This window comes from Telopea speciosissima, chromosome 4, assembly GCF_018873765.1.
Source record: "Telopea speciosissima isolate NSW1024214 ecotype Mountain lineage chromosome 4, Tspe_v1, whole genome shotgun sequence".
Taxonomy (NCBI): Eukaryota; Viridiplantae; Streptophyta; class Magnoliopsida; order Proteales; family Proteaceae; genus Telopea; species Telopea speciosissima.
Genome location: NC_057919.1, coordinates 69827479 through 69847523, shown reverse-complemented (window position 1 = coordinate 69847523; position 20045 = coordinate 69827479). Strand labels below are relative to the sequence as shown.

Genomic DNA, 20045 nt, shown 5'->3' with positions numbered 1-20045 from the left:
TTTAGGGCAGAATTGGATTTAGGGTTTTAGGGTTCTAATGGATCTATGGATTAATGAAAAGGATGATAATAGGAGTAGATGGAGCTTAGGTTAGAGGATTAGAAGAAGAAGGTTAAATGCTGAATTAATAAACTACTTACTTGAAAGAATAAATCTTCAATGGTAGCAGCTTTGAAGAACTAGAAGAAGGACCTCCCGATCTACAAGATGCAAGGAGTCGATCGGAGTCCACCAATCCCTTCACCTTGATATTACCTACAAGGTAGCCTTGATATTACTCACAAGGTTCACTCAACAGAGCAGAGCAACAGCTATGGCAGCAAACAAAAGCTTTTCATTAATCAAATTCGTTTTTCAATGCTGGCCTCCCTTACAAACTTATATAGAAGACTCAAAAATAGACTTAGACACTAAAAAGGAATGGCCTAACCTTATCCCTAACCTATTAGGCAACTTAAACTGACTAGGAAACCCAAATAGACTCAAAAGAGAGTCCTAATGACTTAAAACAACTTAAACTACTTAAAATAAAGAAGATTCCTTAGTAGCCAATAGGATATAAGAACCTCTTAGCCAATAGGATCACTTCACTTAAATTAGACCAATTGAACCAATTGGATGCAACCAATTAAACCGGTTTAATTAAAAACACAAAATAAAAACTAAGTATTGGGCTAATCCCGTATGCAACCTATTCATAGTGTCAGGCCGCATGCGCGCATGCGTCCGGGACTGCATGGCGACCTACGCCATGGCGACCCTCTTTGATTTCTTCCTCGGACTCTCTTTCCTCTTGATTTCTTCTTCCCTCTTGATTTCTTCTTTCCTCTTCAATTTCTTGATTTCTTCTTGATTTCTTCTCTCTTCTTTCCCTCTTGATTTCTTTCGATTTCTTCTTTCCCTCTTGATTTCTTCTTGATTTCTGAATTTTCTTCTTAAAACTTGAGAAACAATAGAGAAAAATAAAACATGGCTTGAGTATACATCTATTAACACATTAAAAATAGAAAATAAAAATAAAACATGCTCGCATGGCACGCCATGGGCATATGTCGATATCGCGTGACACCCCTCCACCGACTTGGATGCCGTGACGTCGTGACAACTATGAACCTATTTACCCCTATTTCGAGGCTCACTAAAGTGGCCTAATACATAGAAAACCCTTAGGAACAAAGGCCCAACATATATATATCCCAACCCTACACTTATTCCCAATGAAACAAGCCCTATTTGATGATGAATCTGCATCAGGCTGCTTTATCAAGATGCTGTCCGCCAGAATTACGACCACCAGATCCACGTCCTCCCCTTGAACCACGGCCTCTACCACGGCCTCTAGTAGTAGTGAAAGCAGAATTTTCCTTTAGATTGGTGTCGGGCTTGGAGCTAGGAGAAGCAATACGCTGCAATCTAGAAAAGGTGTCATTCAAGGTAGGAACAGATTCACCAGCAAGTAGATGTCCTTTAACAGCTTTGAGACTCGGATTTAAACCAGCCAAAAATTAGTTTCTTTGAGCCTTCAACTTCTCAATGTCGGTGGTGAGGGGCTGGAACATATTTAGTTCTTCGACCATTCACTTAAAGGTACTGTAATAGTCTTGGAGAGACTTGTCCGACTGCTGGAATTGAAATAATTTCTCATAAAGGTCGAAGATACGTGTCATACTCTTCTCTTGAGAGTATGTCTCCTTGAGATCATCTCAGACTCCCTTTGCCGTGGTGTGGAACATAACATTCGCAGCAATATCTGGCTCCATGGAGTTCCACAATCAAATCAAAATAATAGCATTCTCCCTTTTCCAAGTACTATACTCCTTAGAGTAAGATTCTGGAGGAGGAGAAGTAATATAGTCAAACTTGTCCTTAGCTATAATGTAAACTTGGACAGCCTGTGCCCACAATAAGTAGTTGGAATCCCCTTTCAGCTTTATGGAGGTAATCTGAACATTCACATTGTCGTGGGAGGTCTTCGACTCAGCCATAGTGTATAAACTTCAAAAGTCGATAGGGACAAGCACCCAGAGTAGTCGATTCAGAAATAATAAAAGTAGAGAGGCAGCAACCAATACCACTCAATAGAAGCAGCCAAAACAGAAGTAATAGACAGCAGCAGCAGATAATAAAAGATGACTAATCTTCAGCAAAAACAGAGGTAATAGACAGCAGCAGTCTCACACCGATCGAAGCAGCCAGAACAATGAACCAGGCAGAATCGATCTCAGGGTTTCTGAGAAGGAGAAGAAAAACTTCAAAGCAGCAGCACCATCATCCAAACCAGGGTACAATAACCTCCAGAAGCACTAAATAACATGTAGAAGTAAGCCGGAACCACAGGACATCAAGCAAAAACTTCCCAAAAAAAAATCGATAATTGTCAGGGTTTTACCTTGGAATCAATCTCAGCAGTCTTCAAGAATAGTTGAGGGAGAACTCCAATCGATCATCAGATCAAGTAGTTAATAATAGATATCACTCCATTCATTCTTCAAGGAGTGGAATTACATCATAGAAGAGACAGCTATAGGTGGCTGTACACCACAAAACAAAGATCGATGAAGGGAAATCAGAAGAGGATCGTGGGGGGGGGGGTACTCTAATCTGATTAATTCTGCTCTGATACCATGTTATAATACCAGAAGTTAGAAAACCAGATTAGAGAAAGTAGAAGAGAAGAAGGAAGAAGAAGGAAGAGGAGGAGAAGAAGAGAGCAAATCTCGTGGTAGGGCTGTTCTCTCGCAGGTTACTTAATGTTTATTTATAATTAATATGACTTGGACCAAACTGCCCTTACATATGCTGAAATACTAAAACCTAGAAATAACACAAAGACCTATTTGCCAATATAACTATCGACTTCAACAGGTGGCATAGATGCAAAAATTATTTTGTTAAAAAAAAACCATAATTACCAGAAACACGAGATTCCCCATGGTTGAAACTAGAAATTTATGAATAAAAACATAAGTTTTCCAGTCCCAACAAGGATTTCGCTGCAGAAAACAAGAAGGTGGCAGTTAGGAAAAATTTGTAATTTAGTTACCTTCAATTTTCCTGAACAATTTTTCAGACTTGACTTAATTTGGACAGATATTTGATGCAATAGAAATTCAGACATACAAGAAGGAATAAACTTTCTTTTGTTTGGTAGATAAAGAACGAAGTTATCTTTGGTTGTTCTTTAGGTTTTAGTTTGTACGGAATAAAAGATGTTTTAAGTATCTTTCCATGTATGCATCTGTTTATTAGATAACCTAATGAGATGTTTCCAGATCGCGACAACCAGGACTTGACATGTTATTGCAACCCGGGTTCCCAAAACCCTCCTTTTGGTTCTCTATGGGCCCACCAAAGTAAAAGAAACTAAAAATAATGTGGTCAGTGGCAATTCTGTAATTTTTTTGAAGTTCAGGATCAACAAGTGAAAGAGAAACATATTTATGGACTCTTCTGGAAGTAAATAATTACGTGGAGGGTGTTTCCGAACATAAAAATAAGAATCAGGAATTAAACAAACAAAATCAGAAGTATAGAGATTTCTGTGTAAATACAGAGAATATAGGTTAAGTAGTTACATGAGGATGTTGTCTTCAACCTCTCAACAAGGGCAACCAGCCGTAAACCTGAATCTGTTTCAGATGAGGGAACTTGTTCATGTGATTGCGGATCAATCTGAAATTTTAGGTATGATCTCCAACTCATAGCCCTCTTGAACCCATCCAATGACCACCCAAAAGAACCACCGAGTAAAAAAAGGCGTACCCAGTGCATGAAGCTCCTGCCACTGCAGGGTCATAATGTACACAGCCTTAACCCCGCTTCGTGGAGAGGTTGTTTCCCAACTTGAACCCACAACCACTAGGTCACAATGGAACAACCTTACTGTTGCGCCGAGGTCCGCCCTCTAAAAGAACTACTGAGTAATTAATATTAAATTCCTGAAATTGTAACCAGCAAAAGGCAAGGAACCAGAGATTGATTTCGATTTGGAAGTCTTTATTCCGGCAAATTTTAAACTAGAATATTGCAGATAAGGTCGGTCGCCCTAAGGTAGCGACTCTAACCCTGGAGTTTGAAATCAAAGGAGAAGACACAAGGGAGATCAAACAAATCTTTCACAGTCTGAATGGTTTGATAGCAAGTGGGAAGAAATATTAAAAAAAAAAGGTATTGACAGGGAATGGAGAAGAATGAAAAGACTAGGAAAGAGAGAGATCATTATCTGAGAGAGGAGGAAGATGGGAGAAATGGAGAGATAAAATTGGGAAGAGGGGCTGGATCAACAGTGAGGAAGGGGAGGAGAAACCGTTTTGTCACGGACCAATTCAAGCAAACATCCACGCGACACTTGTTAGCTCAGGATAGCCATGAGGTAGCCTAGACTGTCTGTCAACAGGAAGAGAGCAAAGTCAAACAAAGACACACAAGGGCGGTAGGCATAGTTGTCACGGCGTCACGGCGATCCAAGTCGGTGGAAGGGTGTCACGTCGATATATCGACATGTCGCCCGCCATGGCGTTGCCATGGCGAGCATGTCGACCATGTTTAATTTTTTATTTTCTGTATTTTTAATGTCATTTAGTATGCTATAATATATGTCCTATAACATCAAAAATCAACATGAAAGTGTACTACACTACTACTAATATACTATGCCACTATGGTTTAATTCATGAAAGTGTAACTAATATCCATTAGTGTATATGAAAGTATGAAAAATTGAAAATATAGATTAACCTATCAAATAATTGAAAGCAATAGTAAAAATCAAATGATAGGCTAACCTGTTTCTTGAAGCTTGATAGCAATAGTCTTTCTTTAGTGTATGTGATTTGGAGCAAAGCATCTAAGCTATTAAATGGTTTAAAAAAAAAAAATTTTAATCTAATTTTTATATGTACAAATATCGACCGATATGCCAACATATCGTGGTATGGCGTCCATGGCGACGCCATGGCGTCGCCATGGAAGCCATATCGAACGATATATTGACATCCACCATGGCGTAGCTCGATATGCCCCCTCTCCCAACGCCAGGACGCCATGGCGACGCCATGACAACTATGGCGGTAGGAAAGCAAAGCACATTCATTGACTGAATGAAAACATTAAAACCTTGCTCTAAATGGGTAGGCGAGTTTACACTCCTTGACAACCTGTCACTCCCCTACAAGGTAGCATTTATGCTTTTTAGGGATTTTCAGAAAAGGACGTGACCCCTCCTGAAAAGTCATACAAAGCACTATTCACTTTAATTACAAAAATGCTACTAGGCACAACCCATGTCATGGGTAGCCCTTAAACACCAACTATGCCACAACCGTAGGCCATGCGAACAGCACTGGTTGAAACGGCTATGACAGTATGGCCCATCCTTGGCTGGCAGCAACCAACTCAAATCAAAATATCTTTCCTACTCTCCCAAATCGATAGTTATATGCAAGCTTATAAAGACTCTCATCAACTGAAGTAGACTCAAACAAGGAAACTGGGAAACTATCTCTTATGTATCTAATCTCCAAAATAAAATAAAATACAAATTACAAAAATAATCCTAATAAACAAATAAATCCCCTACAAACTTTTATTAGATCAAAATCCTACTGTTTGGATTTGGTTCATCTCGGTCTGGGTTTCCAAATCGGGTCATGCCGGTCCAGCCATGCACATGCAACTGCATCACATGTCTAATGAATTTGGTCAGTATCCAGTACTTGCATAACATGTTACTCACATAGTTCGAGAACTCGTTTTGTTTCGTATTTCGAGCTGACCGAAATATCCGAAATATTCGAAATTTCGGATATTTCGGTCGAAATATTGTATTTTTTCTGGTATGTTTCGATAGGTCATTTCGGTGGGTTTTAGGCCAAGTTAAGGCCTGAAACTTCATGGAAACCCTATTTTAGGCTATATAAACACATTTAAATGTTCAAATTGCAAAAATAGTCACCCAAAATGGTGTTTTGGATGTGCACCATTGATTGGCAATGTACGGTCGAACCCTAATGTATAAGTGTATAACTTAGTTAATTACATATTTATACATACACATTGTACATTAAACAAGTAAATTGACTTGGAACTAAGTTGGAAACATAATGACTCATAAGTTAAGTCATAAATCATAATATTAAGAACATAAGACATCAAGTCAATAACAAGTTAACAAATAACAACTTAAGAGTTAAGATTTAAGAAGATGATATCAAACATTCCAAATCACAATATATCAATATCCCCAATTGTCCCCTACAAGGCTACAAGTCAAGTAGTCAACTAGTCATCATTCATCTCAAATGTTTACAAATTTGCTAATAATAACTACTCCGCCGTCCAGGATCAACCTCACTCATGGTCCACTGGAGCCGACGTGTATTGCTCTCCGACTGTAGAACAAATGCATGCCACGTCATAGTCTGGGAGAAGAAGCGAGTGTAGTCATCCACAGTGGCCATGTAAACTGCATCATCAACATACAAGGTAACCTATCCTAGGATATAGGTCACCAAACGTGAAGAAGTACTACCCATCGATCCACTATGATATGAGTCATATGACGGCTCCGGGAGCATGTACGGGTTGTGCAGTGCGCTGGTGGGTTGGGTAGCCGATATAGGAAAAGAAGTCATGCACAAAAGACGATCCACTATATCCTTGTGAGTGGGAGTCATACTCAAAACTGGGAATGGATGGAGAAGATATAGGTTGCTGCCCCCAAGGGTACTGCCCAGAATGCCCTTCGCCACATGGATGTGAATGAGATGAACCATGCTCTGATTGTGCTGGAGATGGACTGCTGTCTACATGAAAAGATGGGGCACGGAAATGCCCACTCGATCATCGTCTCTATCGCCAATACTCACCCACCAACAGAGCCGATAGGGCATCAATGTCCATAAGCTCACCGCCTACTAGTACCACTACCACGACCACCAGGACGGGATCGCCACGCTGCTTTCTCAGTAGGTCGAGGTGGACAATGTGGGCCGTGTGGCTGGTGTGGGGCCGGTGGGGGCATGGATTGCCTCTTGCTGCTCTTATACCACAAACGGGACTCGAGTTCCCTCATATGCTTGACCACCATCACCATCATCATCACGTCCATCATTACCTTCATCATCGCCTCCATCATCACCATCTCCACCAGGACCACCACCACCATCTCCACCATACCATCTCCACCACCACCATCTCCACCGAGATGACATAGACCAATCTTCATCCTCCTCATCAACACCACCAAGAGTCGAACGGTATGGGTGACGCGTCCCGTGCATGTACCTCACCCTCTGCGCACCATGAAGTCATCCACATCGGCTTGTATGTGTTCAGCTATCATGGGGTCAGTCTACCTCCAGGCTGATCTAACACTGGCTCACCTCTATCCTCACCCAATCAACAATAGGATCTTCATCATCTGACTCCACCTGGAAAATGTCGGCGAGATCGATATTTTCCCTGATACCCTCTTGTCCCATGTGTATCTGTTGCATCTTCAACCTCAAATTATAATGCACATACACTAAGTCAGAGAGACGTTCAGAACCCAATCTATTTCTCCTCTTGGAGTGGATGAGAGAAAATGTACTCCAATTCCGTTCACAGCCAGATGCTGAACATGTCTGGGAGAGAACCTTGATTGCTATTTTTCTTAAATTGTTTGCTGAACCCCCATACAACACCCACCATTCAGCTGCATTACAACAAAAGAAACATGTCACCTTCATTTCAAAAGAATAAGATATTGAATTGAGTAATGACTAATGAAGTAATGACTAATGAGTACCGGCATCACCGCGTGTCCGGCCTTACTGTGCAGCTTCGGTTCCAAAACTTCCCAATGCATCCCTAAAAGTCTTCAACTATAATCATTTGAAAAATATTTAAAATTAGTAATGACTCGTTACTATTTAGTATTGAATTGAGTAATTCCAAATGAATTATAACTTATAAGACTCACCTCATTGTTGCATATCCTGTAATTTACTATTCGGCTCCAACTTGGCAACTACTTCTTTGATCAGCGTCAATAAGACTATTATTCAACCCAAGCCTATGATGTTGTATTGGTACTTGGGGTTCAAATAATATGCTGAAATTGACATTACATATTCACTAGTTAGTAATATATCCTTCAAATTAACTTTAAAAGATGTAATTGCATAAAAAACAAAGAGTGTACACTCACCACCTTATGCAATGGATGCATAAGTTGATTTTCCCAGCGCTCCTTGATAATTTTGAGAAAGTGTTTGCTACCTCGTGGATTTGCATTGTAAACACCTTCATTCATCAAGTCTATGGCAGCATATAGATGTGGCATGGTTGGTCCCTTGATAGCAGAATCAACTATATGCAAAACCTTGACCAGGTCCGAAGTTATACCACTTTATGCAACTTAGACCAAAAGTCATCCGATGAAATTGTAGCTTGTGCTTCCCTACCTCCATGGGTATTGGACCCATTCCATTGAACCAGTCTTGAAGCAAACATTGATCTCAGATCCGAGACTTCTTGGTTTCTATACTCTTGAGTGCAATGTAGTTGGTGGCGAATCTAGTTATGCCTGGCCTCACTAAGTCACCCCCACACTTCTCCCTCAAGAGGTTTAGTGCAAACCCATGGTTGTAGACAAAGTTGGTCATTTGCCTTGCCTTTTCCACAACATGTTGTACCAATTTGATCTTTCCCATGTCCTTCAACATGAGGTCTATACAATGGGCAGCACATGGAGTCCAAAACAACCGGTACTTATTGTTTTGCATCAACCTCTCACCGGTACTCTTGTAGTTGCTTCCGTTGTCCGTTACAATTTGGACGACGTTCCCCACTCCTACATCTTCTACCACTTCCTTCAGCAATTTGTAGATATACTTTGCATCCTTTTTCTCCTTGGATGCATCAACAGACTTTAGAAAGACTGTCCTCCCATCACAATACACCATAAAGTTGATGATGGACTTTCTTGTAGGACCAGTCCAACCATCACACATTATGGTCACCCCATAGTTCTCCCACAACCCCCTCATTTCATTGATGTAGTCTTCAAGCTCTCTCTTCTGTTGGGGCAAATACACATTCATAATCTCATATGGGGTGGGCCCCTTATACCCTGGGCCAGCCTCAGCAATGGAATCTATCATAGTCTGATAAAAGGGGCCTTGTGCTGTGTTTGCTGGGATGGTATGGTATAACATCCACTTAGCTATAGATTCCTTCACCATCCCCTTCAGATTTTTCCATGCTCCCTTGATTTTTGGTTGTTTGTTGCCTTTCTTTCTATAAACACCAGGTGCTTGGTGAAGTGCTGGGTCATCTTGTGGTGGTGGAGGCGGAGGGGGAGCTGCCCTCGTACTCTGTGATCTCCTAAAGGGATTAGGCAACCCACCTCCTCCACTACCACTAGCACCAGCTCTAGAGGTACTAGCTCCTCCACTACCACCTACTCTATGTCTCTCGACTCTCTCCTGGTCCTCATGATAACTGGCTCTGCTCATCATCTGTGCTCGTCTCCAATCCCTAGCCTCTTGCTCAGTCTCTATATCATCAGGAACATAGACATCATCACTGTCATCATCATCATCATCACGATGGCTTGATTGGCCTCCCCCGTACACCTCACTGCTTCCTCAAGATCTACTTTTGCCTTCTCCCTCCGAGCCTTCCTCTTACTCCCTCCCTTCATGTAATCAATGACAGCCCTAGATACCTCCACAGGGACCATATGACATGCGACCACTTCAGGAGAATTCCCAGCTAGATGTTGTTTGAGTCTAGTGGCACCACCTCCCAAAAACTGCATGTGACAATAGTTGCATTGGGATTTTCTTTTATCCCCATCAATTGGAGTGCCATGCAACCATGCAATGTCACCCCTAGTGCGCTTGGGTGTGCTCCCCTCCCCCTGGGACCGGGCCGGCTGCCTCTGCCCCTCTTGCCTCGCGCTGCGTGTACCACGATTCGTCATAATCGGACTAGTTTCTTGTTGCATGAATAAAAGACAATTCATTAATCATCAAGCACATCAATTCTTTTAGTTTAAAATTTTAAATGTTTAAGAATTAAGATTTAAGAGCACTAACACAAGTATATAAGTATATAACTATTTAGTATTTTTCCCCTAACCCTCATATTTTTCTCATATTTAAAAACAATTTTTAAAAATATTTTTCAAATAAATATTGGCCTAGCACAACAAAATCGAAAAGATATGTAAATGGGCAGCAAATAAGAAGTATGCACAATTTACTTTTATATTTTTCAGTAATTTTAAAACAAAAACCTCATTATTTCTTATTTTTTGCTATTTTTTTGAATTTTTTAAATATTTTTTATAATTTTCAAAAATTAAAATAATTAATTATTGGCAGAAAAATATTTTTGACACCATGAGGCCATAGATCGGCCAATGGTGTCTAACATATATTTAATTCATCACCATACAATATACATAACCCCTATTATTTTTTGATTTTTGTTGTAAATAAATCCAATTTTTGAAGTAGAAAAATAAATAAATAATATATATACCAAAAAAAAATTTCGACACCGTGAAGTCGTAGATCGGCTTCCGGTGTCTAACATATATTTATTTCATCACAAACAAACATGTTGATCAAGCATTTCCCTAAAAAAAATCAATTTTGAGAATATGGTTTTACCTGAAATAGTGGAAAGGCTTCACAGATGTGCTAAGAAGTTTGTTCTCCAAGTGATTCCGGCGTAGATGTGACAAGGATTCAAGTGGGAAGTGGAAGATTGAAGAAGAAATAAGCAAAAACCTTCAAAAACCAAGCAAAAGAGGAAAAATGCTCTGTTTCTTAGTCTCGGTCGAAATTTCGACCGAGACTATCGAAACATGGTATTTTATATAAAGCATTTTCTCGAGATTTTTGAAATCTCGCGAGATTTTGAAAATGTCTCGAAATATCTCGAAATCTCGAGAATTTCGATCGAAATTTAGTATTTTTTTGATTCAAGGGGTCATTTCGTTTCGAGGGGGTCGAAATTCTCGAAATCTCGATCGAGATTTCGCGAAATTTTGAACTATGGTTACTCATTTAGCTCCTTATGTGCCTTCTCTGAATTATAGCTTATTTATTATATCTATAGTTTACTGGCCTTATGAACTACTTGAATATGATCAGCAGGGTTGGTGATTACGAAGGATTAAGTTCCCCTTTCTGATTCTGAGCAATAACCAAATTACACTCTCAGGAACCACTGCTTAGTGGGACCCTCCATCCCCTTTTAAGTTGGTAGCTAAATTATAAAAAGAAGAGATAAGGGGAAAGCACACATTAACGAACTAGACGAAGATAAAATTAGCTTCCTGTTATTTTTTCTCCCCTTATGGGTTGAGGGTTTGCGGGACTCATCACTAAGACGAAAAACAGAACAGGATCCCCACAGTCGCCACGACGAAGAACACTAACCTGTAGGACAGATTAATGGACAACAAACCATAGGAACAGAACCCACAGTGAACAAGAGTTATGTCAATATATCAGAAAGTGGAAGATGGAATAACTCACAAACCAGCCATGGGATGGGGTTCAAAATTGGTCAGGCTGGTCCAAACCTGCTGTACTAAAGACTAGAAGATGTTGAGAATCTAACAGTTAGATGAAGAATACTAAGGGTGGATAGACAATAGAAACTTTAGGAATTAGGAGACAGCAAAATAGCAAGTAAAAGATCAACTACATAGTTTGGCTTCAAATTCATATCAGTGGAAGGTAATAAAGAAAAGAGTAAACTCACCAAATTTGAACTGAATCAAAGGGTTGAAACCAAAGTTTCAGCAGTAGCAATTTGAAGATACAACTGAGAAGAAAACCAGAACCGCATGACTATTGAGACTTCAAAATTATTGATGAAGTAGGAGAGGATCCTTTAGCAGTAGTGATGCAGATCATAGTGAGGAAAAAGATGGTTTGCGATTCTAGTTCAAAAACTGCAGATCTGGTTTTAAGATCTCCTAGAAGATTTGAATTAGATCATCTCGAAGATCACAAGAAGATTGCGTGGAGAATATTCTGATGAATATTCCAATAGTAATGCAAGACTAGAACCTGAATAGGTCTAATCCCAGGCAAGATCAAATAAAAAAAAGGCCCTCCAATAAACAAGTAATCATATGAGGGAGCCAAGCGAACAATGGGAACTAAAATCATATGAGGGAACCAAGAGAACAATGGCAACTAAAAATAAGGGAGACAAGAGAACAATGGGAACTAAAATCATATGAGGGAACCAAGAGAACAATGGGAACTAAAATGAGGGAACAATTTCCTTGGTTGAAATAACAAATAAAAAAAAGCACAAATTTGTAACCTGTTGAAGCAGCAATGATTTTGATGTGATAATCTTCAAGAAATCGATGTGACAATCAATTGAAAGAAATCCCAGCAGCTTGTAGCACTCTTGAACTCGATTTGAACAAAACTAGGGTTTGGATTCAATAACCGAAGGAAGGGGGGATGGGGGAAGGGAATGGCTATCTCAGCCTGGGCATCTCACCCAACCTATCTCATGATTTTCACAAAGGCTAAAGCCAATATTTCATTAAATCAAATTCGTGTCCAATGCTGGTGATGCAGGTCTACTGCTTTGGACCGACCCAAACCCATTTGGGTATCCTTGTGAAGATGAACGGGGTCCAACTGGGTCTTTGGGTTCAGTAGGGTATTTAATGTATTTATTTATAGGGTTTTTATTACTGAGTTTATCATGTAATTTTCTGTTTTAGTTTTAATAGGTTATTTAGTGGTAGAGTCTATCTAGGATTTTTTTAAAGTTATGAGTCCATTAAAGTTTAAGGTTAATTTCAGTTTTAGAGTTTAACTAGGAGTCGTTAATTGTTTTTCTTTTAAATATTAGTGTAATCAAAGAATAATCAGATTTGAATGAATGAAATTATTTGAGTTGGAGTTTTACGTCTGTGGAGCCAATGGAGGCCGTGTAGCCTCCCCCCCCCCCCTCTTTCTGTGCGATTTCTTTTTTTTTCTCTCTCTCCTTCTTCAACGAATTTTCTGCTGCTCTGTTCTAGACAGTAGTAGTAGACCCATAAATTCTGGTTCGATCTCCTCCCTCTCAAGCTCTTGTTCAGTTGTTCCTCAGGCTTTAGGGTTGAGATTCCCCACCTTAGGGCGGTTCAACCTCCCCAGCCCAGATCCGAAAGCCCTCTGCTATCGTGAGTTTGCATTCAACTTTCAGACCTGAAACTACAGGTACCGGTCAGATCTGATTACAAAAGGAAAACCTCCTCTCTTCACTTACTGTTTTTATTGAATCTTTGTTGTATTCGAGAGGTCTGTACATCGTCCACCCATCATTCAAATCTTAAAACTGATGGAGTACTATCGATGGAGTTCTCTTCATCGAAGCTTGCTGGTTTTTCCGTTTTGAATTTCTGGGTTTCTATTCTATCGAAGGTTGAAGAAGATATAATCCTCTGAAAGTGCATGGAAGGACACTATTGTTCCACTAAAACCCTAATTTCATTAATGCTATTCTGTTTACCCCCACCTTAAGTGATTCAGTTCCAAGAATACCCTTCTACCCACACGTTGAACCCTTTACTTATGTTTTGAAATTCTGATAATTACAATTCTGCCATCCTATTATAAACTTCGGTTTAATTACAATTCTGCCATGTCCTTATAAAACCTCAACTTATTTACTGTTTTGCCATCAACTTTGAATTTGAGTGCTCATTTGCTTGGGTGGGTCCACAAGCAACTCAATAAGGGTTATTTCGAACCCGGGTCTGCATCAGCTGGCCTCCCTTACAAACTTATATAGAAGACTCAAAAATAGACTTGAGACACTAAAAAGGAAAGGCCTAACCCTATCCTTAACTAATAAGGTAACCTAAATTGACTAAGAAAGTGAAATAATAAAGAAAACAAACTCAAAATAGGACTCTTAACTAAACTAATGAAGTAAATCTCGTTTTCCTACTTCCTACCCATATTTTAGACTCATTAAATTGGCCAATTACAAAGTAAACCCATGGGATCAAAGTCCCAATACATTTATGACCCAACCGAAAGCTTATTTCCACTAAAATAAGCCCCAAGTGACTTATCTACACCAAATAGCCTTTTGGCAACCATGGTCTCTTATTTAGTAGTTTCTTCTATTGTGAATCCTATCCTATTACTAGTTCGCTTAGCAATTGAGTACTAAATACTATTTTTGCAGTTACTACTTACTAGTTACTTTCTATTTTGGTGACTCTTCCTTATCAGTGGAGAGTTACTATTATTGTAAGGACCCTCCTACCATAATAGAGGTTTCATATTTCGTTTTTCATTGGGACTAGAAATGAAAAGAGGGATTGTACTCTATGAAAAAAATTGTTTGTCCCTATACCATCGATCCTATTGCAATTGATCTCCAACTGGTTCTTTCCCTGGTTTGAGATCAATTATGCATTAAGTAGCACTGGAAGGACACAGATTTATTTCAGTCCAAGTTGCAGCAATAACAGCCATGCAAGCTATTAGTATGCCTGAAAAATAGAAGGAACAAAAAAGAAGAGGAAGATGAAAAGAAGGATATGGCTTGGTTTCACCACCAAAACTAGGTAAGGCTTCACCACCCACTAGTCCATGGTTTCACCACCTTTGTTACTCTTCATTCACCACAAGGCCCTGATCCATTGAAGACACAATAGGTTGACAGCCCAAAAACATGGGTGGGGTCTCCCTTCTCTTCTATTTAGTAATTTGAGTAGATGTAGTACAAAAAATAAAAAGTCTTGCTACCAAGTAGCCTACAATCAAAAATAGAAACTTCCTAGGAGATCTACTTACTAAAACACAAGAGGAAAGTGACAACCCCAAAATAGAATCTGTTATGTTGCTAATGACTTAGCAACTTAACCTGCCTCAAAAAAAAAAAAACTAAATAGTACCAAATCTAACGTAATACTCCTGTAAGCATCTTCTAGAAGAACTCTTTGCTCAATTCACATGAGGCCCACACTCTCAATCCAACCTGTTAAATTCGCAGGCCATAGTATGACAGAATATGGGCCCAATATGGAATGGTTTTAGCTAAACCGTGGGGGTTAGTTGGGCTGGTTCTTTCTTCTCCTATGCTGCTCTGGTACTGCATCACACCATGTTGATTGGGAAATGCAAATGCACCCCAAGAAATCGCTACCTCCAACCACTGCATCTTTAACCTGACAACAAATTCGAACCTAGCAAATGGTAGCAGCTACAACAAAGCCTCAAGAATAGGACTTGAGAACCTTGCCTTCTAATACAAGCAAAATTTACATGCTTAAATGGGTGTTCTGATCAGATGGACAAAAAGACCTGATCCATTGAATGGGTGCTCTGATCAGATGGATTTTAAAATTTGATCTGCAGACATATTTTGGGATTGACATCCCAGTGTATTGTTGAAAGTTTAACAGTGAACTAATTCATTTTGGGGAGATAACTGAAAATCACTGTTATTGAACCTTTGCTTTTGGCTTTTAGTTCTTTCTGTTGCATGGATTTCTGTCTGTCCCCATGATAATATTTCAGAGAATTTTCTGCTCCTTAACAGGTGGGACTGTGGCATGTTCATGATCAAATATATAGACTTCTACAGTAAAGGTCTAAGGCTCTGTTTCAATGAGGTAATTTTCTTGCATTTCTAATATATCGGTTTTGTCCCTAACAAGATTGCAATCCATGATTTATTTTTTTCTTCTTCTAATGCAGAAGATTCTTTAATCTTGGTCTGCTGGCCTGATTTTGGTCTAAAGAATTATCTAGGTCGTCCCCAGAAAATATGATTTAGGGTCCAAAGGAGTTATTATAGGCTTTAAAAGCTAGCTCTGGTTTGGAATGTTAATAAACAACTAGTGAATTAGAAAACCCAGAAAGGGAGACCTTTTCTTGAAGGCTCCAATTTGTTTCAATGGAAACTTTTTTACCTGTATCATCTTAAAAGCAAAAGAAAATTTTTAGGAACCAAGAATAGAATCCACTTTACCATGCAACACAATAATTTGGAAAACAACTTCCGATTTAAATTTTTGGGTGTTTATTCCAATGAAGTTATGGTATCTCAATCAAACAAAAACAATTGCCACTGATGGACACTACCTCAATCATAGGTTGAATTCCTTTCCTCGATCAGCCATATGCCCAAATATGGACGATCAAAATCATCAAACAAATGACAACTAACAAATACAAAATAATTCATAACTACAATGGGCTTGGCCAAGAAATATTTCTTTTGAAACAAATGGTTTTTGATTTTCTTCTAGTCATTTGACAGTCCAAATGGCATCAAAAGAGTTTTAAACATGATACACATGGTAACCTATTTGGGTCTTAATACCAGAAGAGTAAGGATTAATGTTGTTGATGACTGGGCATGAGAGACTCTTCCACTCTGTGGCAATAAGACATGAATTCCATCTACCATTTGTTAAGCTGAATCTACCTGTGTGTTTCAATTTGTAGGAAGACATGCCCTATTTCCGGCGGAGGACTGCCAAGGAGATTCTAAGGTTGAAAGCTCAGTGAACCATAAGGAGCTAATCTGTTTAATATTCAGGCTTTGGACAATATGTAACTAGTATGGAAATTGGTCACCAGGGAAAGTGGTTCAAAGATGAACTTGTGTTGCCAGGTTGAGAATGGACAAGCCTGTTTGTATACATGGAAGCCCTAGAGTAGGTGCCATGCAGCTCAAGCAAGCCTTTTCAGTCTTCTGATAGCACAATCTGACTGGTACTGAGGATGCTTTATTTTCTGGCCTTCAATGAGATGGATTTGCTTGCTTGTATATATTGGGCCGGGTTACTGTTTTTGTTTTGCTTCGCGAGGGTCACCAACCCTCCCCTCCTCTTCCCCCTCAATGATTCTAGCCATTTTTCTCTGGAATTTAGTTTGTTACCAGTCCCCAATTGTAATGAAAAATGCTGCATTTTGGGAAAGTTCAGGGAAAGGTTGATGTAATGTTGAAATTTTGTCGCTACTGTATGCATATGAATTTTTTTTTTGGTTTTGACATACAAACTCAGAGACATGAGAATCCCCAACTCTACAAATATTGACAGTTTATATTATTTTGCGGCCTAGCTTGGTGTAGTTTTTGAGTCATCAAAACTTACGTAGATTGTTCCATCTTATTTGATGATGTGTGAGAATTGTTTATTTTAATTTTTCTGACTTCTTAACGTGAGTTTGTCCCAAATCTGGAGCATTATGATTCCCCCAATGCCGAACTAAAGTCTGGATCTTCAGACTGGCTACTGGCCGAATCTTATGTATTCTTATCTTTGTTACTAATTGCATCCATGGTTTGAGGAGTAGGAAACTCAAAATTGGCTGATCCCGAATCAACCCAATTCTTGTCAGGTGAAGTAATTCCTCCCTGATCCAAGCCTCTGGCCTCGTTGATCTACTGCTCTGCATGATGAGCATGTGTTGCAGGGTAGGGGTGAGAGACGTAGAGGGAGAGCTAGTGAGGAAGGAGAGGGAGGGTGTGTTGGCGAGGGGGAGCTGGTGCCGGAGGAGGGACAGTGGGTGACGGAGAGGGTGAGGTTGCAGGGTGAAGAGATTTTTTTTTCTTCATCATTAACCGATTCTGAAGTCGATCCAATAAAGTGGATCAGCCTATAACAGGCTGATTCTTGATGAATCGGTTTGGAATCAACTGAGGCTGATTCTGGGCCCGATTCTCCTAACTTGAAACTTAATTGTATCTGCCCGTTTGTTTTGCTTCCAAGCTTTTTTACATTGCCAAAAGTTTTCCTTCAGAGTGAGGGGGAAGAGTGTTTGGAAGTAGATCCAAATTCCATGAAAGTGATTCAATAAAAGAGAAAACTTTTAACCTGGTAAAGAAGAAATGTATGATTCGAAGGAGTAAGATGATAAGAGACTTGTCTAGAGATAATTTTTCTGCTGACAATGTCTCTTTAGGGTTGGAAGTATAGTGGCTATGCTGTTCTAAGTCCAAGATCCTCTTGTTTTTCATGGTTCAAAGATCAAACCAAGATCAGTTATGAGCATACATTGTATGCAAACATTGGGTTCATAGAGATTGAGAATCATTTAAAAGTCTCCAACCCATTTCAAGAAGTAGAGCCTTATTCTGAGTGGCAGTCTTTCAAAGGCCTAGTCCTGTTTTAGACTTGGGAGAACAAATTTTGTCCCTGAAAATAAGATGGCTTAATTTTAATGGGTAAAGCAAAGCAAGACAGAAGATAGGGATAGCAGCTAGAATAGATTGTGTAAGAATTCTACGCCCTGCATACGATAAAAGGTTTGCTTCCACAAAGATAATCCATTTTGAACCCTTTGAACAATGTGATGAAGACTCTATGACTTGGACCTAGAATGAAACAGATTTTTGCCCAAGTAAATTGCCGATTGAAACATCTCTTTAGTTCCAAGAATATTGGAAAATCTTTTGTGATCCTCTATTGTAACATTCTGACTGAAACAAATTCCACTTTTGTCCAAGTTAATATATTGACCAGATCAGTCAGAGAAAAGATCAAGAATGGATTTAATTGTGATAATATCATATAAAGTTGCATGGAAAAAATAAATGTATCATTTGCAAAAAACAAGTGAGATTTTCGGAGCATGTCGAGCTAACTTGATATCTTTAAACATATTCAGATTTCTATATGCCGACAAAAGTCTGGATAAGACTTCCATAACTGATATGAACAAATAGGGGCTGAGGAGACAATCTTGTTGGATGCCTCTAGAAGGGTCTATGTGATCAAAGGAACTTCCTTTCAACTTGATGGGGGTAAGAAACAGAGGAATGGAGATGATTGATGAGATCACATATTTCAAAGATGACTCTAATGAGTCTCCATTCTATTCTATTATAGACTTTAGCCATGTCAATTTTGAGGGCTAAGAGTCTATATTTCCCTCTTTTCTTTTTTCTTAGAAAATGGAATATCTCTTGGGATAGAATAATATTGTCAGTAATCTGTGTTTCCGGTATAAAAGCAGCTTGAAAAGGGGATATCAAGGATTGAAAAAGATATTTAAGCCTATTAGCTAGTAACTTAGCTATGAACTTGTACGAAACATTGCATAAGCTAATAGGCCTATAATCTCCAACCTTGGAGGCATCCTCTTTCTTGGGTATCAAACAGATGAGGTCTATGGTTGGTTCCAAACAGGAGGAGCTGGGTAGAGAAAAAGTTCTTAACAAAAGAGCAAACATCAGTTCCCCCAGTCTCCCTAAAATTTTTGTAGAAACAGACCTGAAAACCATCTACCCTAGGGGCTTTATTAGGTCCAAGTGAGAAGACCTCCTTAATTTCATCCTTAGATGGCATGATACTCAAACTACGAGCCTCGGATTTATTCAACACCGGGGGAATTAAGCATTCAATAAATGATGGATCAAGGGGATTAGATGAAGTGTAAATATCTTGGAGGAAAGAAGCAAAGGTTCTAGCAATATTCTGAGTACCAGTAAATGATTACCTTTCTCATCAATTATGGACATAATATTCTTTTTTCGGGAATGATGTTTGGTGATAGCATGATAAAACTTAGTATTTCGGTCACCATCATGGATGTGTGAATGCCTTGAATTTTGGAATTAGAATATTTCTTCTGCCACTCATAGGTCCAATTGATTCTTTGTGCCATAGATTCTAAAGTGGGGGTTAGACACATGAGTAATAGAATCATCAATAGCTAAGTAGTCCTTCAATAGGTTGTCACGCAAAAGATGAATATGATCAAAGATAGATGAGTTCCAACCCTTAAGGATTCTACCGAAGCTAGCAAGCTTAGCTGTAAGGGAATCATTATTAGATTGCGATCAATTCTCAAGACAGAAGTTAAGAAAATCAGGATTGTAAGGCCAAGCCTCCTGGTAATGAAAGAGTTTTCTATGGGAAACTCTGGAGATCACAGTATTGAGGATAATAGGATTGTGATCCGAACCAAGTGGAGGTAGTTTGGATAGGAATGCTGATGGGAACAAATCCAACCAAAATATTCACATTAATACCTACCATTGGATTTGTATAATGTAAT

General features: G+C 39.2%; 1 protein-coding gene across 2 annotated transcripts in view; it reads left to right on the top strand.

The window, feature by feature from the left end:
* LOC122659831 (ubiquitin-like-specific protease ESD4) overlaps nt 1-17096 on the top strand; it is a 43037-nt gene extending 25941 nt beyond the window's left edge. For both annotated transcript variants that reach the window (XM_043854971.1, XM_043854970.1), the window contains 2 exons: nt 15574-15646; nt 16485-17096. In XM_043854971.1, the coding sequence (XP_043710906.1) occupies nt 15574-15646; nt 16485-16547 (136 nt within the window). In that variant the 3' untranslated portion in view covers nt 16548-17096. The remainder of the gene's footprint in view (nt 1-15573; nt 15647-16484) is intronic.
* Nucleotides 17097-20045: the final 2949 nt, after the last annotated feature.